Source organism: Musa acuminata, chromosome BXJ1-5 (assembly GCF_036884655.1).
Source record: "Musa acuminata AAA Group cultivar baxijiao chromosome BXJ1-5, Cavendish_Baxijiao_AAA, whole genome shotgun sequence".
Taxonomy (NCBI): Eukaryota; Viridiplantae; Streptophyta; class Magnoliopsida; order Zingiberales; family Musaceae; genus Musa; species Musa acuminata.
In genome coordinates this window covers 29,863,855-29,885,000 of record NC_088331.1, presented here as the reverse complement: position 1 = coordinate 29,885,000, position 21,146 = coordinate 29,863,855, and the positions used below count along the sequence as shown (strand labels likewise).

Below are 21,146 nucleotides of genomic sequence, written 5' to 3'. Positions count from 1 at the left end.
AGGTCAATGCTGCACAGGGCAAAGCCATCAAAGACTTGTTACTCGGTCCATGCCGAACAGCATTTGACAACAACTTGCCAAAGTCATGGAGGCTCAATTCCCTTTCGTGTTTCAAGGAATGAAGCCAAAGGTTAGGGAAGAAAGTGGAAAAAGCCTAACGTTAGGCCAAAATCTAGCTCACATGCATGCTGGACAGTGATACGGAACTGCATCAATCATAAGAAGAAAATGCATTGCAGCAGTATATTATATATATATATATATATATATATACCAAAATTCTAGATGTGTCATTTGAAGGGGTATTTGATTGTTTAGCTTTTTATTTTTTTATTATTTAAAGATTACTATTTATAACCCTTCTTTACTATTTACAACATCATTTTTAAAAAAAAAATTAATATTTAAAAATTACTCTTTAATACCCGCCCTCCTTTTCTTCTTCTTCTTCTTCTTCTTCTTCTTCTTCTTTCTCTGAGCATGAGTTGACGATGGAGAGTGCTAAAGAGCGTCGGTATTGATAGGGTACTTGCCAGATTCATTTTTGGTTAAAACCGAATGGAACTGTGGTAGATCAAATAACAAACATTAATGATTCAAGAAAAACCTTCTCTCGACGACCGTGAGGATCCATCCACTGTTGTTACGATGCAAACCTAACCACTCCACTCCGGGCTTCACCTTCTTCTGCTGCAGCTTTACTAACATAAACCGTGTGCAGAAATGGTGCGACATTGCTCGTGAAATCAATCCGAAACAAGGATCAGTTTTTGTTCTAATTTTTCTCTTAATTTTATTTACTGTAACACCTTATTTAATTTATTTTCTTTGTTCACTAACATTAAAGTAAATGGCTCCATCCATGTCAACGCATTCTGGCGATTAACATATCATTTTACATACTTGATAGATCTTATATCTAAATCCATAAAGAGACGTCCGAGTTCTAATAATACGATTTGCACTCATACGAAATGAATTATCCCACTAACCATTAATTAATTGGTTGGCTAAACAAGGAAAGAAGAAGTAAAACGATCCCATTGGAGCTTACAAATCTTGTGCGTAATATCTTTAAAATTATCCTTCCATAGACTTTCGAGAAACTAATGCATAATATTATTGTTTTCTCTTCGAAACAACCGATCGGAAATTGGCGAACCAATGTTATGGACCCACCGAGACCCGTCTCCCAGTTGGAAGTCAAGTGGTACCCACATCGGGACCCACTTGTGGTACCCAGGGTTTTTGCCGTCCAAATCATTAAACCAATACCAAAACTAGTGGAGAATTTGGGGTCATGTGTTTTCCTTCCTACTGACAGCCATCCGATCACTCCACTAAATTAGAATAGCCGATAATTTTGTTTCGCAAATCTCGAGCGACAAACAAAAGAGTATGTATATACAGCTTAAATTGTTGATAATATTTAATGAACAGCAACTATCATATGCTACGACTTGTGTTTGTTAAGCTACCGCGGCAAAAAACAACATACTTCATCTCTGACTTCGAATTAATTGCATCGACTTGAATCCGATTAATTATTTTTGTTTTTTTTTTTTTTGTGTCTAACTGAAAAGAGGACAAAAGCAAAAACTAGATGTAATTATTGACGAGAGAAGCCTCAAAATGAGCCCCTGGCAGTGGGCAATGGCTTCATGAGAGCTAGAGACGAGCTACTAAAGCTGGTGAAGGCCGTACTTGGTCAGTATCTTCATGAATTGACCTCTGGAAAGCGGCTGCAAGCAGAAGACACCATCAGAGATCTGTGATGATGATGATGATGATGTTGTTGTTGAGCTATGTACCTTGGCTTCGAAATGGTCGGCACCAGCTTCGAGGAAGGAGTCCCTGTCGGACTGCAGGGTGTTCCCGGAGAGCGCTACGATGGGAGTCGTCACTCCCAGTGATCGGAGCTGCCTGGTGGCCTGTTGCAGGCAGAGTGGGATGCATGCATGAATACAGAGGACGACAGGAACGAGAGATCCAAATGTTGCAGCATGGCGAGGAGGAACTTACCTCGTGACCATCCACGACAGGCATCTCCTTGTCCATGAGGATGAGATCGTAGGCTCTTCCCTGCCTGATGAGTTCCACTGCCACTCTGCCATTCTCTGCTTCCTCCAGTCCCATGCCCATCTCCCTCGTCAGCCTTCTCACCACCACCTGCGGCGGCACGGCGTGACCCGTCACAAACGCATCGATCCAAGCGACACTCATCTACGAAGAAGAAAGGGAGGGGAGGTCGTACCCGGTTGACTTCGTTATCTTCCACGAGCAGCACTCTCCGACGCTGGCTGCCGCCGGCCACCATCGCCATGTAGCAGAAGCAGGAGGACGGCAGCGGAGGAGGATGCAGCGGGAATGGCGTCCGTGGCCAGAGGAGGAAGACGCCCATTATATCCTGTTTCTTGCTTGTCGTCGACGCCGGCTCCCTGAAGCGTATCCGTGGCCGTACACCTGCGATACCTCCCACGCGGCAGCAAGAACAGTGTGTCAAATGCCGGATATGGCAATGGCCCTCCTCCCACTCCATTAATGTTCTCACCAGGGAGCGACGTGGCTCCACCGCGTGACCCCGGCGGTGGTGGGGGAGACACCCGGGGCCGCTTCCCAGCCGCACGCTGGCAGTGCTGATGCTTCCACGGGGCGGGGCCCGGCGGCTTCTCGGAGCGGAGTCTGGCGCCCACTGACATGCCATGCAAGGAAAATGAGGGAAGGGTATAAGCAAAATAAGCCCAACAAAGGAGCAACTGCTCCCGTAAGTGGAGAGATTGGGAACACCGGGGTTGCTTCTCCTACTGCTCTCGCGACAATGAGGCAAAGGAGTTGAAGCATCCATGTGCTGCTGCTTCTCTTCGTCTGCAGTCATGCATACTTCGACGCCTGCGTTCATGGCCTGATATCATTCTCGAACGGGAAGCAAAGCTAAAATTTAGTGGTAGAAGAAGAAAGGATTGGGGAGTTGGACCCCGAGGAACACGGCAACGTCAAATCCCCCGCGCCATATCCCGAGCAGGATATCCTCACTGTTCACGTAAGGGGAGAGGAGGGCGCACGAGGCTTCGTGCGGACGAGTCATCAGACGTCCGTACGGGGAGAGGGGATCTTTGTGTGGCGGCGAAAGGAAAAGATTTCGCGGCGGCGGCGAATCCGGGTCGGATCCTGCCGCGGCCGCACGGACGATGCCGTCGGAGGTCCTTTTGACGTCCTCCCCACCCTGAAAACGAGACCGCGGAGGACAGTGAGCCGGCGATCAGGCGGACGTTGATTCTGACCGTGGCCTCACACCGTTGACCAGTTTTTCTAATCTTTTTTCTTTCTTCTAATGATTATTAATTTTTATTTAACGAAATACAAAGTTCAATACAAGCTTAAAACTTGAATGGGAATAAACGCATTTGATGAGGTGATGGCACAAATTATGCACAGGAGAATGCCCACTCCACTGAAAGACTTTTTAGAATAGCTTATCTATGGATGTTGGAGAGGTGTGGGAAGAACACAAGACAGACTCTCTCTCTCTCTCTCTCCAAAAGTAGGGAAGTTTTAGAATGGAAGGGGAAGGGTTCTGATTGATCCTAATTCGGTAGAAGTGGTCTTTCCTTGCTTGAAAGATAATGCGCAAGTAAAATAAAAATAATAACAACTTTATTGGCACTGTAGATTGGATAATTAACAGGAGACTTTGACCACATAAATCAACATAAGCATCATCTAATGCGAGACTAATTGGAATGCAAACACAAAGATATAATCACGACTTAGTAACTTTATACTGGAAAAGTAGATGGGTGCCTCATTGCCTCCCAAACAACACCAAAATTGTGATGCTGGTCGGAGAATGCATGATGCAAACAGAGATTTGGCCCGAGGGAATCATGACAGGGAATAGATGAATAGCGGAAAAAAATCTATGTTCTGATCATTGATGAAAACAACTGCAATGTTGATATGAACGGCTCATCATGAAAGACATTACATACGAAGATGAATGGCGTAGTTACGTTGGACTGATTCGACAGTAGATTTCATCAGACAATACAGAAAAGAAGTCTTGCATACAAATACTGAACTTGAATGACAAAAAAATCACTGTATACTACGTACCATCTACAAAATAGCAGCACTCCAAGCTCAGGTCCCATACTTTTGGACCTTTATTTTGGTGAAGAAGCAAAAGAAGAATTCACTCAGTTCGATGTACATAAGTGACAGGCGGTGCCAAACAAAGGATACCTTACTATGAAGAACAAGATCTTTATCTTCTCGAGCACGCTCACTTGAAAAAGAATTTCCATATCTCCCGATCCACCAATTCTGTAACCATGTGGACACCATAAACACCCTCCTCGTCCACCATGGCCCTTAGCTGCCGTGCTCCACCACTCGAACCTACAAAGTTCTTCTTCACAGCCAAATACATAACTCCATATGGTGGCCGTAGACACTGCATCATAAAGAATCCAATCAGATTTGGTTGTCAATTCTCGGCCATAGTATCCAAGCAAAAGGCAAGTATATGTGGTAATCTCTGAAGCTAGGCCAACTGAGAGATTCTTCAAAGCCATCTTTCAAGTGAAGACTTAAACTGGTAATGGTTGTCATTCCATGGTCCGTATTGGTTTGACTACTGCTCTTACACAATATAACAACAATAACAGAACACCCATATAATCGGATAAAAAAATGGAAAAATAACTTTCACACTCACAATATAGAATGCGGTCAAAGAAGATCTACATATTAAGTTTGAGAAGTCAGGCCTTTAATTGAGTCAGCATTGACATAGAATGGTCCTGGGGAACACATTTGCGACCTTCTTCATAAAGCAGAAAGATCAAGATCTAACAGAGTAGTGAAAGCAAGGTTTAAAAGCTGTTAACAAATTTCAAATAAGAGATTAACTAGGGAAGACTGGCAAGTTTATGAGGTTCTTCATCATAATGGTTTACCATCAATCTTATTTGTATACAATATCAATAAATATTTTGTTGGGCAAATATAAAAAATATCAATGAGTAATTTAAAGAATATAGAGAATAAAAATCCAGCTAACCTTTGATATCAGGTCATATAGCTTCCTCAGAGAATTCATTGAGTGCGGAATTTCAGTAATCAAAATGACATCATAGCCACCATCTCCGGCGTCTCCGTCGCTGGCCCTTTCCCAGGCACGGCTTCCAGAGAGCTTCCTCGACTGCCTCGAACAAGTTTCATGAGCAATAATACTTCCATCGTGACTGCTACATCCATCCATAAAATCATCCTCGGAGAAGCTGAGGCTAGCATCCATCCTCACCACAGATAGGACAGTACAAAGCTCCTCCCAGTCTCCAGCATAAAAATGGACATCAGAAGCAGACTGCTGCCGAGATGGAGTGAAGGGACTCTCTGGTTGGTGACTCTGCTTATCCCAAGCCTGCTCAAGATTTGCAAGGACATTGGGCATGGTTGTGCATCTAATTGTTTCTGCATTCAGATCATGGAAATGAACTGTGGAAGCACCCTAGAACAAAATTGCATGGAAAATTAAGCAAGAACCACACGATGAAAAATGATATGGTTTTGGATCAATGGTGACAATTTACGTACTGTTAAAATTAAGCAAAATAAAAATTATTCAATGAGTTCATGTTGAATTTGAATATCCCCACTAAGAAATGGAGCTTTTTGCAAACAAAGACAAATGAATACCTTCAGACAAGCAAAAGTCCCAGCTAGACCATAACCGCAACCAAGCTGCAGCAATTATCAAACAAATTAAAACAAATATATTGTTTCATCTGCACAAAAAAAAAATCAAACATCATACATTTTCTATCTACAGAGAAAAGTCAACAATGTATATCTTATGATAGAATTTTTTTTACAGCAAGAAGAAATTACACCTGAAGACAGAAATACAGACAGATATAATTGGAAAGAGGAAAACATTCAAAAGAAGTGGCAAGCAAGAAGGAGGCAGTGACAGATGAAGAAGCTTAACACCATTAAGCAAAGTTCCATCATAAGTTTAGCATTAATCAGATTCAACTGAATACAATATGCTATGACCTATTAATCCAACTAAGTCCACACATGCCAAGAGTGGAAAGAAAAGAAATATAGTGTAAGAACTGACAAACGGAAAATAAAAAGGAAAGGGCTTTGAGAATGTAGGTACCTCAAGAATCCTTTTTCCCCTAAAACTCAGCTGCCCATCACGAATCTCAAGCTTAAGAGCACTTAATAGATCAGCTGAACTCTCCCAAGATTTCAATGATCCTACTAGTTGAGAAAGTAAACCAAAAAGGTAAACTTCTTTTCTACAAAGCAACCCAATTTACATGACCAACCATTGAAGAAATTCTTATCTCATATATGCTCACCATCAAACTTGGATGACAGCATCTCTGAATTTGAAAACCCGATTATGTCAGCCATGCTAACCCTTCCCTGGGAATCAAATAATAAAAATAGACATAGATAAGTTGAAAAAGGAAAATGTAGATACATATATGTATATGTATATACATATATATATATATATGTATATACATATATATATATATGTACATATGAATATATAAATAGATATGCATATATACACATATCTATAGACATATACATATGTATATGTATATGTACATATGTATATATAAATAGATATGTATATACATACATATCTATATGCATATACATATGTTCATACATGTTCACATGTACATATGTATATGTATGTATGTGTGTGCGCGCAGGCGTGCGCTAAGTAACTTGGTACCTTAAAAATTTTGAGACCTTGCAGGTCAACATTTTCTCCAGCATACTTGTATGGGTGAGCATTCTGTAAAACAGCCAAAGAAGAAAAGAGCACTTGGTGGTCACAAGAACAAAATATGAGCTAGTCAATCAAATCATTTAGACATAATCTCTTCGTATCCACAGCAGCAAATTTTCCAAATTGCGATTCTTTGGTATAAGAAAACCAAAAAACTAATGGTCCATCGCAGCAACTGAAGCACTTGACACTACAGATGCACGTAATAACTTGAGTGATTTTTTCAAACATAAACAAGGCTTAGCACCCAAACAGGTAAAGATATGAGCTCAAAAGTTGGAAGACGTACCTTGGAAGGAACAATCTCGACAGCCGGTGAGGGAAGATGCAAATCCCTTTCAGATGCTATGGAAACACCAGCATGACTGTCCTTGTCATGGGGCATCAACCCCAGCCAGCATTGAACAAGAAGCGACGGTGCCCTCATCTGTCCCGTCTCTCAAAGTCTAGTAAGAGCTCTGCCACTGTCAGCAAACACATCAGAAGCGGAAGATGATCATATTCGCAAAAACCAATACACTTATGAAACCTTCAATTTCACATACACATGATGTGACGCATCAGATTCCAGGGTTTTATCTGAAATAAACGCATGCTTCGATACGTTGAAGTATCAAAAACAAGCTCAAAAAGAATTTTGATTCGAATCACAGGATAAAAAACCCTAGTGCCTAAACAAACAATTTCCCAGAAAAATCCCATCTTTCACACACAAAAGTCATCTTCCAAGACAAAGGTACGATCTTTCGAACTCCCACGACGAAAGCAACCGAACTAGAATCCAGAAAAGCCAAATCAATAAAGGAGCAAGAGGAGTCGAAAACGGCACCTCGAAGAAGAAGACGTCAGAAGAGTCGCGATCCCGGGGAGGGAAGTCGGGAATCCAAACTCTTTGGGGCCATCGATTAAACCCCGAGACGCGACCAAGTAATGGCAACAGCTTCGACGAAGAATCCTAAACCCTAGTCAGAAGAGCGTAACGTCCGGAATCGCAGCCATCCGAGCCGGAAACCGCGTGGGAAGGGTTTCTAATGTTCCGAGAAAATCCCGTCCCTTGTGATTTCGAATATGGCCCCCTTACATCAAATTATATATATATATATATATATATATATATATATATATATATATATATATATATATATATATATATATATCTCTTTTTCTGACTTGTATAATATATGGGACATGCGTTTGGGTTTGAGTCATTGGACATATCAGTCCGTCCATAGGGTCAGTCATATTGACGATTGTGTGGTTGAAAATAACTCCTGCTCGGTGGGGCAAAAGACAAAAATTAGTTTATTTGTCCCCACCTGCTCACAATGTCCGCTTTCATACACCAAAGTCGTGGTTCCATGGTCAACATCCATCCTGAATAATTTCAAGGCCAGACTTTGCCTTGGAACTTAAGTCTGGGTGGGATCACTGGATCAAATTTGAAAATGGATCATATCTCCATTGGAAGGGATAAGAGGAAGAATTTATCGTGAAAGTTTTAAGGATTTTATAAAGAGAAGACAAAGAACGGAAGAAGTTTCTATTCTCTTTTGAAGTAAAAACTGAAAAGTTTGTGCTAAGATTTTGCCTTCCTGCGATAGATAAAGCGAATCACCCCATACATGGTTCTAAGCTGTGCATGATCAAACTCATAGCAACCGATATCACATCACAGCACACACTCTGTGAAGAATGATGAATGGGTCAGAGACAAGGGTGTAACCACGGTGCGAAACAAGGCTCTGCCACTAGGAGGAGTTCAGCTTCCCATCACAACCAATGCTGTATTATCAATTTAGTATGTACATTGGATCAACATTCATTAGTCAGACATGTTCTGAGTTGATTCATATATGTATGCTGTTCTTGTTCGGAATTGTCCAGAGTCTATAACCAGAGTTGGATTGAAATTTCTAAAACATTGAGAATTTCTATAATGCATCATGTTTTGGTTGGTCACTGGCAGCTTCAAGCCAATGAGTGAGTTGTGGATCGGTTGTGCACCTTCACTGTGTCAGACCAACATTTCTCTCCACACAAGCAAGTCTTGGGAACATGATATCAAGTGTTTGCAACTTTCAAGGATTCAAATTGACCTAGAAATGAGTTTTCTCAAAGCAACAGGGAACATGATATCAAGTTTTCCTATGTTCAGATGAAAATATCTAATGCCAAGCAGCTTATAGTTATGTGCATTATCTGTATTCAACCACCAATTCTCCTTTTGCATGGAGTTTTAAGGGTAAAAAATTAGCTTAACCATCAAGGATGAATCGCAATAACATACACATATTGTACATCTAAATTCATATAAAGTAATGTATAACTCCAGAGATTAAAATGTTTGTAAAATACATCTACGATGCCGGTCGAGAGACTTGCACACCTCACTAGAGCACAACAGGGCCACATAGACACTGCTCATCTGAGAAAAGCCATATCGACTTAGAAATCACTATTGTTTCAGATGATGCTTTTCTTTCAAAACAAGCATCAAACTCATGCTCAATGGTGGTAAGAGACATGGGAAGCAGATTACACTATTAGACTGTGGACTTATGAATGTAATAATAACTAATTAATGCACCACTCCTTCGCTACAGACAGGAAAGTTGCCTTTTGACTTTACTAACTGAGAGTTTGACTACTGCCGTTCTTTTGTTTAACTATTACTTAAAATGATGAGTAATCACCTCAAATGCTGTTCTTGTGTGATCAATCACCGACACATTCAATGCACCACTGTGTTGCTCCAAATTTCAGTGATGTACTGAAGCAAAATAAACTAGAACGGCTGTTGCTATCCAGAATGCTTCATAGAATCGTGTGAAGGAGACCAATACATCTGTTATTTAATGCAGTTTTCACAAACTTCAACATGCTTAATGAAAACACCATCTAGAATAAGGTCGATCTTACACGGCTCAGAACCTAAAAGTTGCACCCTTGTAATCAACACTGTCCTCTGACACACTCGATGGTTTTCAAAGGAATTAATCCCCTATAAGGAGATGATTGAAGAATAAACTGTTCCTCGCAATCCACATTGATGCCTTCATGGCCATCAAATTCATTCAGGCCAACAATTTTTTCAATTGAATTCCCTTCAAAGACTGAATCATGTAATTCAAGTTCCTTCAGAGGTTGATTCAACAACTCAGTGCTGCTACCACCATATTTCCCGACACTTATCTTTAACTGAGGCCTTCCTCTTCTCTTGGAGATATTCCATGGATGCTGATAGGAAGGAGTTTTGAATGATCTGCTCAACCTTGATGACATCAGAGCCGACCTCTGAGCACCGTTGCCCGCATCTCTTGTTTCATGTTCAGCGGTAACAGCCTTTGGTTTCGGACTAATTGTAATCCTTCTTCCAATTCTTTGACTGTCCTTCCTGTCAACTTGTAGTCTGTTCTGATGGAGTCTCAACCTGGTTAATTTTGAACCAGGAAATCCTGCAATGCCAATGTTCCTTGCATCCTTACAAGGTGATGGGCATAAAAATTTCTCAAAATCCAGACCATTGTACAAGCTGTGGTTAAATGGCCAATAAAGAGGTTCATCTGAATCCGTAGTAGTGTTTTTGAATTTTTCTTCTTGACCACCAGAAATTAGAGATCTAGAACCCAAAGACCAAATTTGCAGATGTCCCATTGCACCCAAAGAAGGGCTGGGAAAATCAGAAATAAAAATGTCAAACTCTTCTTCTCTATCCTTTAGTAGCTCAGAGTCTTCTCTCTCCAGATCCAATGAAGATACCCATATGTCTGTTCTATCAAGATCCCATGGTGTATCCACATGTGTACTAGGAAATGCACATAAACTGTTGCTGATTGATGTGTCATCACGTAGAGGACAGTGAGAAGTAAGGCACTCTGGACGGGCAACTGAAGAATCTTTTTCTTGGCTTCCAACATCTCCTTGTATTAATTCCTCCACATCTTTTACCTCGATGGCCAATTGTCTGCCGAGAACTAAGGAAATTTCATTTATAGGGATAGACTTTGACCCATTATAAACAAAAGCTTCATTGCTCTTGTCTGAAGTAACATCAGAACTTCCAGGCAATGATGACATTGAAGATAACTGACCTTTCAGAGACCAATTCAAGCAATCAGACTCCCAGATATCCTGCAAGTCATCAGAGCTTATCAAAAAGCTATCCAAAGATAACCACATGTAATCACTATCCTCAGACAATGTATCAACAAAACTAATTTGATCCTCTACATCAACACCTTTTTATTTCTGAATCTGGGAAACTAGAAGCTGCTTGATCCAAGCCTGCCTGATTGACTCCCAAATCAGTTTCATTTTGGAGAGCTTGAACCACACCTGCCTGCTTAAATCTCAAATCATTTTTCAACTGATTTTTTGATTGATTATGGATGACGCTTGTTGAGAATAGCAATTGCTGAATCTCATTTCATAAAGTCAGACACCAAGCTATCTGCGTATATAAAGACTATTCATTAAGAGGAAAAGGAAGAAACTCAAATCATATATCAATCCAATAGGTCTGTTAAGACTAGAAAACTTAAGGGAGAAAAACCAAGCTATATGCTAGAAATATACAAAAAGAGACTGTTTCATGAATACAGATGAGATCTCTAAACAAAAACAAGAAACAGAATGGTTCTAATAGCATTAAATAAACCAAATCTGCAGACTTGGAGTTCAGTAAACCACTAAGCTTGTCGATTATTAGGGTTGTGAGATGAAGTCCACAGGAAATCTGTAAAAATTTAGAGCTCAATCAGCACAATGATCATCTAGTTGGTCAATCTAACAGTTGAACCTCTGGTAAATCAACCATAAGCCAATGCATAACCACCTCAGAATCTTCTTTTTCTTTTTTTTCGGAAAGTAACCAATTCAGAACCTCCTAAGTCCAAATTCATCTAAAAATTAAATTCTCCAGAAGTAAAATGCAAGTAGGAACACTAGAAAACACATCTTTCTATTTATTATCTCAGAATAGAATCTACTACTTAGCTTTAACCACGTTGTGCAAAAGCAAGATTTTCTCATGTAAATCGCAAAAAAAAAAAAAACAAAGCCAGAAAAGAAGGATTTGCCAGCCAATAGCCACGAACATAAGTAAATTCAACCTAGAAAACAGAACTAAAGAGAAAATATAACAAATTTCCTGCAAGTCGATATTTAACCACAATCGACGCCAACATAAAACCAAAGATATTAGCCAAAACTCGATGGCTCCAAAGTCACAACACGGACACACCCACGCATGCACATAAATTACAAGAAAAGACATCGATTTCCTTCAGCTGCTGTGGCAGACTGTCTTCCGTTCCCATAGAAACAAAAAAAGACCACCTTTTACTCCCAAAAAATCGAGTACAAAACATAGAGAAACCTGGATCAAACCAAAAGAATATAATCAAAATCGATCTTAATGAGTAATACTATCCACAAAAAGAATTACTACCCGGGAGGAGGATTCCTCCAGAAGCGATGTGTCGAGACGACACTGAGAGAGGGTTACGGTTCCTCCGCCGGTTAGAGTTCGTGCGTGAAAGACGGAGACGTATAAAATAGACTTGGTCGGAACGAGAACATATAATTACATAAATACCCTTTCGCGGCAATATTTTGATGCGCCTCATCACAATCTGATCGCTCCGATGCTGATCGGGCGGTGGAAAATGGTATTAGCGCAGTGGTGGAATGGTCATTCTGGCGGCCTCCGAAGAGGAAAGAGCAAACCGCGGAGAGCCAAGTTTTCAGCGTTAGATCTTGATCCGACGTACGATAGGTGTTAACAGGACCAGGTCTCGCATTAATTGCTGAAGTGCCACCAGAGAGCAGCGCTTGTGACGTGGGAGTCGACTTTCTGCCGCGTCCGGACTCGAGCCATACTTCTTTTACGTGTTCGAACCTGCCCGCTAAAGAAGAAGAAACTGTGGGGCTCACGTGGGGTCCACGTAGAGGACAGTTTTCTCCCATTAGAGCGGGGAAAACATTTCTTAGCGTCGGGTATGTTTCGACCCAAACCACGCATTTGTGGCACATTCCGCTGGGGTCCATCGAATTAGAAGTTACAGATTGATCGAAGCCATAAATGGGCGTGTGATCACGTTCCTAGCCACCGTGATAGATGGCGTTCGTTGCCTGGGCTTGGTTGAATGGTTGGCTTCTAATGTGACCGTCTGAATGGGTCATCGGCAAAGGTCAACATTGCTGGGTTGACTAGTAAATATATATATCAACATAACTTAACATGATTTAAATCTTCATATAAGTCAAGGTAATATAAAGGTGTCATACAAATTTTGGTCTTGAAGGCAAAATGTCTCGACAAAGTTGATGATGCATAAGGCAATCATTGAATTCCGAACTCTTGATACATTATCTAAATCTTCATCATATCGTTCGATCTTTGATTCCGGCCCAATATTTATTTTATGTCTTATCCATTATTATAATTAATCTTATAACACTTATCTCAACACATAGATTAGATCATTAATTTATCAATTGATTTCATTATCAAATTTCGAGATTCAACAATCTTTTCTTTTTTTATTATAACAACCAATTGATGACGGAGTTAACCTTAACTCCCTCTATCTACATCCCACATATTGAGATAAGACAAACTTGAATTCACAAGGAATCACGAATTCAAGTTAAACACTTTCGATCATAGTGATTAAATGCGACAACATGCGTTGTTGCTTCACAATTCAAGTGGTTTTGCCCAAAAAAAAAAAAAAAAAAAATTAAGATATTAGTCTAATGAAGATGAAAAATGGTCTCATCCATTTAAGCCTGAAGAATGTTAAGACTTAGAATAGTTATTGTTGCTTAACAAACTAAATGTGAAAAAATCTCAAGTAGCTTAAGTGATTTTTCTTCAAAAATATTTGTAAAAGAAAATAAAATATTTGTAAGGTGGAGATTTGAAGTAACTCATTTCTTTTGTTTTACACAAGATAGTAAGTATAATGCACGAAATTACGTTAATTAGCTTCTTAACCACTCGAGTTATGCAGATGTTGCTTGGGAACATGATCCTGCAAATATTATCTCTGAAACCAACCAAAATATACAGCGGAATTAAATGAAATCACAATCAAATAGAATACTAAAATATACGTGAAAAACCCCTCCAATGTGAAGGGTAAAAACCACGGGGCAAACTAGAGATGATCCACTATGAGAATAATGAATATACAAATCTCAATCTTTTGCTCTAAACCCTAGTAATAATCATAAGGATACAAGGATCACGTCATTGTCCACAATATCTAAAACCTCCTTAAGTAATCACAGGAAGAGTCTATTGTAGATTTGATCTAACATGAGATGAGAATGCTACTAGATGATTGAGAATAGTCTCTCTACGTTATCCTTGTTTTCTTCCATTTCTTTCTCTTATTTTTCTACCTTTTTCTTCACCTCTTTTCTACTGTGAAGATCTCTAATATTGCTGCCCTCGTTGCTGCCCTATTTATGGAGTTTTTGACAACCACCACACCCCCTAATGTTAATTAGAGTTAGGTTAAAAGGGGGTGAAAATGTGGGCTGATAAAGCCCACATTGGGCTGAATATGGGCTGTCAACCCAACAACCTCTCCCTTCAGCCCATAAGGGAGGCTGCCCCATAACTCCTCAATGTGAAGTCATGCTGACTAGTTGTCGGCATATCTCTTGTCTTTTTTTTGGTAAGATTTTTGTCAACATGTCTGCTCCGTTGTCATTTGTGTGAATTTTCTAAAGCTGCAACTGCTTCTCTTCAAATATGTTTCAAATCTAGTGGTATCTAACATCTATATGCTTTGACTTGGAATGAAACATCAGGTTCTTACATAAATGGATGACACTCTAGCTGTCACAATGTACAACATAATTTTCCTATTTCAGCCCTAATTCTTGTAAGAATTCTTTCATTCATAATATTTCTTTGCATACCTCTGTAGTAGCAATATATTCTGTTTCTGTGGTGGAGAGAGCAATATACCTTTGCAACCTGGATTGTCATGACACAGCTCCCCCTGCAAAAGTAAGTACATAACCTGAAGTAGACTTTCTCGTATCTATATCTCTTGTCATATCTGCATCTGTGTAACCTATCAACACATGTGGTCCATCTCCAAAGCTTAATCAAACCTTAGAGCTCCCTTTAAGATATCTAAAAATCCACTTCACTACTGCCCAGTGCTCTTTGCTTGGATTTGTAAGAAATCTGCTAGTAACACCAACTGCATATGCGATGTCTGGCCTCGTACATACCATTGCATATATTAAACTTCCAATTGCTGAAGCATAAGGAACCTTTTGCATTTTCTCCTTCTCCTCATCACTTGACAGACTCTGTTTTGAGCATAACTTGAAGTGACCTGCAAGAGGAGAACCAACTGGTTTTGCATTGCTCATACTGAATCTGTCCAATACCTTCTCGATGTATTTCTCCTATGACAACTAAATTTTCTTATTTTTCCTATCACGAAAAATCTGCATACCTAGTATTTGCTTTGTTGGTCCCATGTCCTTCATTGCAAAAGACTCACTTAGTTCTTTCTTCAATTTATCAATTTTAGACATATCTTTCCCAAGAATAAGCATGTCATCAACATAAAGTATGAGAATAATAAAATCCTCACCAAACCATTTGATATATACACAATGATCTGAAGCCATTCTTTTGTATTTATTTTTTGTCATAAATGAATCAAACTTTTTGTACCACTGTCTTAGAGCTTGCTTTAGCCCATACAAGCTCTTCTTCAATTTGAAGACAAAGTTCTCTTTACCTTTGACTTTGAAGCCTTCTGGTTACGCTATATAAATTTCCTCATCTAAATCTCCATGAAGGAAAGCTGTCTTCACATCTAACTGCTCAACCTCAAAGTCTTGACTAGCAGCAATACCAAGAGCAACACGAATAGAAGACATTTTAATAACAGGAGAAAAAATCTCTTCAAAGTTAATACATTTTTTTGACCAAAGCCTTTCACAACCAATCTAGCTTTGTACTTTGGTTGAGAACAATATTCTTGAGTCTTTAACCTGAAAACCCACTTGTTCTTTAAGACCTTCATTTAATTTGGTAATAGCACCAAATCATAAGTGTGGTTCTTCTGAAGATCATTCATCTCTTCCTGCATAGTAACTAACCACTTCCTACATAGTAACTAATCAATTCTTTTTTTTGCTCACTTTCAACTGCTTCCTGGTAACTCTATGGTTTACCTGCATCAGTAAGCATTACATACTCATCTGTAGAGAATTTTTTGGAAGGTTGACGTTGTATAAAAGATCTTCTCATTTGAGGTTCTACGGGAAGTTGCTCTCCAACTTCTTCTTGCTCAACATGTCTTGCAGGTAGATCAACATCAGACTCTACACTATCTTCCTGCATATCTCTGTTAGGACTCTAGCTTGGAGAGTCCTAATTGAGAGGGACATTCATGTAAAATTGTTAGGACTCTAGCTAGGAAAGTCCTAATTGAGAGGGACATTCTGTTAGGACTATAGCTAGGAGAGTCCTAATTGAGAGGGGCATTCATGTAGGAGGTGTTTTCTTAGAGAAGAATTAGGAGTTGTAAGGGAATAGGAGTCTTGACTAGGAGTCATATTAGGAGTTGGTTAGAAGTAAGAGTCTTAAGTAGGAGTCCTATTAGGAGTTAGGGTTTAGAAGCCCTATAAATAGCCATGTATTCCTTCTCTTTTCATAAGCAATAGATGAATCTTTTCTGCAGCCTTCGAGCAGCAACTTGGAGGGAGGAACCCCTATAGAATTCCAAGAAGGCCGATCCCCTAAAGAGATCAACCCCAAGTTTAGAATATGCAAGGGTTCTAACACCTAGTATCAGAGCAACGTTCTTGGCATCTCGCTGCCCTTCCACAACCATCCATCAACCCTCTACAACCATCCAAAGCAATTCCCACAATTGCTTAAAAGATCGTCACCGAATTCCGTCATCATCTCCACCATCACGGATCATCCTTTGATCTCCCCGTGAATTGCAACAGGTTCTGGTTTCCTACCTTACTGATGCTGCAATTTAGTTATCCTTATTCGAAAATCCAAAAAAAAAAAAAAATCGTTCCTATATTGCTGCATAAACTTTTCGTCACAAAGTTTTCATCTCTACGACGAAATATACATTGCAGAATTCCAACCGCATAGCACCATCTTTTTTATCTCGCTACTGTGCTTTTTCTATCCAAATTTCTACGAAATTTTTATGACATCTTTGACACTTCTTAACAGTGGGTTTCCCTTTGGTTTCATCAAAAAATTCTCAATATAAACTACTGATCTTTTATGTCCAATCTGCTGCACTTGAATTGCAGAATTCAAGCCGCATAGCATCTGTTTGATCTTGCTACTGTGCTTTTTCTATCCAAATTTCTACGAAATTTTTATGACATCTTTAACACTTTCTAACAGTAGATTCCCCTTTGGTTTCATCGAAAAATTCTCAATATAAACTACTGATCTTTTATGTCCAATCTGCTGCACTTGAAAATCTATGCTGCAGAAAATTTCAGCTGCATATCGTTGCCTTAACCCATCTATTTGTAATCTTTTTGAATGAAATTTCTTATACACTTCATAGATCATCTTGGCTTCCATCTAAGATTGATCTATTAAGAAATTTATCTCTAAAAACGATTTTATGTTGCTGCAAATTTTCATCGTAACCCGCTGAAATTTTTCGACGATAATTCTGCAATTGCAACTTGCACCAATTTCCTTGCTATTATACTGCCGAAATTTTCTTGATTAAATTAGATATCCTTGCTGTCATATAAACTGTGATTTTGCTATCAATTCCCTCCTCAATTCTCCCAAGTTTTTGGTGGAAATTACGTCGAGAAACCGTTGTTTCTTCGACGACAATTCTACTCTTACAAGACAGCACATACTTGCTGCAACTTCCACGGATTTCTGTCAAACCTTTGCTACCATCTACCACAAATCCAAAACTTTCATCCATAGCCCTAAAACTCTACTAAACCACTCCCTCAAACTGCACCCAAAACAGCCACAAAACAAGCCTAAACCGTAGCCTACATCCACCAATCCACCAACACTTTCGACCATCACTTCTCTCAACCTATACATGCCTTTAACCCAACAGCAAAAGAGAGATCTTAACATCATTGATTTGGGGCCATATACTATGGCATCTAAGGAGGCAATCAATGCTAAATTCGAAGCCTTGGAGGCGCGAATGGAGGATAAGATTCGGACGCTCTTTACCGAACTCAGATTGGGCCGACCACTAAGCCCGAAAAAATCATATCAAGGAGAGAGCTTTGCCCAATCATATCAAGCCCGAAGAGATGACTTCCAAGGGAGGAGAGGCTCTATGACCGACCCCAACTATCCATGCATGAGAGTGGACTTCCCTAGATGGGAAGAGGGAGACCCGATTGGTTGGATCTCACGCGCGGAGCGATATTTTCGGTACCACAAAATCGCAGATGCATCTATGGTGAAAATTGCAGCTATACATCTTGAAGGGGATGCTATACAATAGTTTAAACAGTTTGAACATACTTATGGAGTCCTTTTATGGCAACAATTCAAAGAAGGACTGCTGATCCGCTTCAGACCAACCGATTACGAGAATATTGACGAACAACTAGCAAAGATCCGACAAACCTCCACCATTCAGGAGTACCAAACCAGGTTTGAAAGGTTATCTAATCAAAATCATGATTGGTCTCAAAAACAGCTATTGAGGACCTTCATTGAGGGCTTGAAGCCGGAGATCCGAGGAGAAGTTAAAGCGCGACAACCGTACACGCTTATGGCAGCCATCTCTTTCGCACGACATCAAGAGGAGCAATTGAACCATGAAGCTCGGAGGACTAGGGTCGCTCCTTAACTAGTAATATTGAAGCCCTCAGCCCCTCCTACTGTCGACCAAGTCCTTGCACCAAAGAGGTTAACAGGAGAAGAGCTTCAGGAGCGATATGCGAAGGGGTTATGTTGGCATTGTGACGAGCCGTGGAGCCGTGAGCATCGCTGTAGTAAAGGAGGACTTCTTATGATTGAACCGATAGAAGAAGAGGTCATTGAACATTTAGAAGAGAGCCTTGAACATGAAAAAAAAGATGCAGAAGAAGAGCCACAACCGACCGAAGTTACGGTACAAACACTAGCTGGCTACTCAAACCCGCAAACGATGAAAGTTGGAGGCCTTCTCAAACAACAACCGATCACTGTTCTCATCGAGACGGGCAGCACTAATAACTTCCTAAACATTAAGGTTGCTGTCCATATGAATTTACCTATTGAGAATTGCAGCAGGTTTGTCGTTACGGTCGCCAACGGACGGATTTTGAAGTGTGATCATAGGTGCCCGCAAGTGAAACTGTTGCTGCAGGACCAAGAGATAATTGCAGATTTCTTCCTCCTCCCTCTTGATGATCATGAGGCCATACTTAGAATTAAATGGTTGATGACATTAGGTAATATTTCTTGGAATTTTATACAACTATTTATAAAATTTTACAGTAAGGAGAAACAAGTGATACTGCATGGGAAACGTGAGGGCGACATAACGACGATTTGCACACAACAAATGGAGAAAGTTTTGCATAAAGCATGCAGCGACTTTTTGGTACAACTTGAGCAGCAAACTAATGGATAGCCAACAAAATTTGAAGATCCAAATCTACTTCCTTTGCTTGCTGAATTTTTAGATATATTTGACGAACCGCGCAACCTACCTCTTACCCGTCGGCATGATCATTGTATAATGATTCTTCCAGGCAAATCTCCAGCAAATGCTCAGCCATATCAGTATTCACATCTCCAGAAGGATGAAATAGAAAGGATTGTAAATGAGATGCTCAAAACAGGAGTTATTCGGCCATGTTGCAGCCCTTACTCTTCACCGGTGCTCCTCATACGAAAGAAGGATAGAATATGGCGATTATGTGTTGATTACCGAGCTCTCAATGGCATAACTATCAAGGATAAATACCCTATTCTAGTAGTAGATGAGTTGCTAAGGGAGCACAAATCTTCACAAAGCTGGACCTTCGATCCGGGTATCATCAAATACGAGTATGCGAAGAAGACATACCGAAAACCATCTTTCGAACACAAAACAACCACTATGAATTTTTGCTTTCTTCAAAAGAAGGTGGAATATCTTGGGCATATCATATCAGAGGAAGGTGTGGTAGTAGACCCCTTCAAAATTGGAGCAATTCAAAACTGGCTGACCCCGAGGAACATAAAATTGCTACATGACTTTCTGGGTTTAACAGGCTACTACTGCAAGTTCGTGAAAAACTATGGAGAGATTAGTGCACCAATTACTTCCTTATTGAAAAAAGATGTCTTCCAATGGTCGGACAGAGCCTCCGCTGCCTTCGACAAACTTAAGACAGCCATGACGACGACGCCGGTGCTAACACTACCAGATTTCAACCGACCCTTCATTATTGAGGCCGACGCATCTGGAGTCGGAATTGGAGTCATTCTCATGCAAGATGGTCAACCACTCACATACACTAGCAAGGCATTATCTCCCTCCCATCAAAATAAGTCAACATATGATAAGGAGATGCTTGCCATTGTGCGCGCAACAACGAGGTGGAGACTCTACTTGATTGGTCGACGATTTCAAATTAAAACCGACCATAAAAGCCTCAAGTACTTTTTGGAGCGAAAGATATCAACCCCTGAGCAGCAAAAATGGATAATAAAACTTCTTAGATTTGATTATGAAATAACTTACAAAAAGGGGAAAGAGAATGTTCTTGCAGATGCGCTTTCGCAGCTACCCGAGCAAGCTGAAGTTTCGACCATTTCACTTCCGACCAGCAACTTTCTTAAGGATATTAAGATGGAATGGCAGGAAGATTCAGAGACTAGTAAGATTATAAAAAAATTGGAAGAAGCATCAAGCTCCGTGGCTCATTACAATTGGGACTCAAAACAATTACACTATAAGGGACGCATTGTGCTTATGATAAATTCTACTTGCATCTTCACGAGTAGATTTTGGACCAAGTTATTCTATATGCAGGGTACTAAATTGAAAAGGAGTATGGCATATCACCCACAAATCGACGGTGAGACAGTTGTAAATAGGTGCTTGGAGAGAGCCCAAGGCCACCCACCAAATATGACTACCCAAAGAGAACTCCAGACCCAGCGAAGTGCCATTATTGATCGACGGATCGTGACTCGACGATGACGACCCACTAATGAAGTTCTAATACAATGGGCGAACCTACCAATAGAAGATGCCACTTGGGAGAACTATGACGACTTGAAGATCAAATTCCCAGAATTCATGAATCATCAGCCTCGAGGACAAGGCTG

The 21,146-nt window shown here is 40.2% G+C and overlaps 3 protein-coding genes across 7 annotated transcripts; all 3 read right to left on the bottom strand.

Annotated features, from left to right (window-relative positions):
- Positions 1–1,594: 1,594 nt before the first annotated feature.
- Positions 1,595–2,837, bottom strand: LOC135675047 (two-component system protein A-like). Its single transcript, XM_065185307.1, has 4 exons — positions 2,255–2,837; positions 2,023–2,169; positions 1,812–1,931; positions 1,595–1,742 (listed from the first exon to the last, which is right to left on the bottom strand). Exons 1-4 carry the CDS (start codon positions 2,702–2,704, stop codon positions 1,683–1,685), a joined length of 777 nt encoding a protein of 258 aa, XP_065041379.1. The 5' UTR covers positions 2,705–2,837; the 3' UTR covers positions 1,595–1,682.
- A 1,149-nt stretch (positions 2,838–3,986) lies between these two features.
- LOC135674104 (uncharacterized) lies at positions 3,987–7,883 on the bottom strand. 3 transcript variants are annotated; one of them, XM_065183573.1, is made up of 8 exons: positions 7,653–7,883; positions 7,113–7,287; positions 6,767–6,829; positions 6,375–6,441; positions 6,170–6,273; positions 5,701–5,745; positions 5,063–5,512; positions 3,987–4,453 (listed from the first exon to the last, which is right to left on the bottom strand). In XM_065183573.1, exons 2-8 carry the CDS (start codon positions 7,248–7,250, stop codon positions 4,283–4,285), a joined length of 1,038 nt encoding a protein of 345 aa, XP_065039645.1. In that variant the 5' UTR covers positions 7,251–7,287; positions 7,653–7,883; the 3' UTR covers positions 3,987–4,282. The 3 variants fall into 3 exon arrangements, with proteins under 3 accessions (XP_065039645.1, XP_065039647.1, XP_065039646.1); XM_065183575.1 differs by having other exon boundaries at positions 6,170–6,270; XM_065183574.1 differs by having other exon boundaries at positions 7,113–7,281.
- A 1,245-nt stretch (positions 7,884–9,128) lies between these two features.
- LOC135583988 (uncharacterized) lies at positions 9,129–12,349 on the bottom strand. 3 transcript variants are annotated; one of them, XM_065183572.1, is made up of 4 exons: positions 12,273–12,338; positions 12,087–12,200; positions 11,062–11,273; positions 9,129–10,954 (listed from the first exon to the last, which is right to left on the bottom strand). In XM_065183572.1, exon 4 carries the CDS (start codon positions 10,898–10,900, stop codon positions 9,776–9,778), a length of 1,125 nt encoding a protein of 374 aa, XP_065039644.1. In that variant the 5' UTR covers positions 10,901–10,954; positions 11,062–11,273; positions 12,087–12,200; positions 12,273–12,338; the 3' UTR covers positions 9,129–9,775. The 3 variants fall into 3 exon arrangements, with proteins under 3 accessions (XP_065039644.1, XP_065039640.1, XP_065039639.1); XM_065183568.1 differs by lacking the exon at positions 12,087–12,200 and having other exon boundaries at positions 12,273–12,349; XM_065183567.1 differs by having other exon boundaries at positions 11,062–12,200.
- Between the last annotated feature and the right edge of the window lie 8,797 nt (positions 12,350–21,146).

Coding starts and splice junctions, on each gene's coding strand:
- LOC135675047 (XM_065185307.1), bottom strand. CDS start 2,704: ATGGCATGTCAGTGGGCGCCAGACTCCGCTCCGAGAAGCCGCCGGGCC. Junction 2,170..2,254: donor AAGATAACGAAGTCAACCGG/GTACGACCTCCC, acceptor GTGCCGCCGCAG/GTGGTGGTGAGAAGGCTGAC. Junction 1,743..1,811: donor CCGACCATTTCGAAGCCAAG/GTACATAGCTCA, acceptor TTCTGCTTGCAG/CCGCTTTCCAGAGGTCAATT.
- LOC135674104 (XM_065183573.1), bottom strand. CDS start 7,250: ATGAGGGCACCGTCGCTTCTTGTTCAATGCTGGCTGGGGTTGATGCCC. Junction 6,274..6,374: donor GCTGTCATCCAAGTTTGATG/GTGAGCATATAT, acceptor TTTCTCAACTAG/TAGGATCATTGAAATCTTGG. Junction 4,454..5,062: donor TATATGACCTGATATCAAAG/GTTAGCTGGATT, acceptor TTTATGATGCAG/TGTCTACGGCCACCATATGG.
- LOC135583988 (XM_065183568.1), bottom strand. CDS start 10,900: ATGTCATCATTGCCTGGAAGTTCTGATGTTACTTCAGACAAGAGCAAT.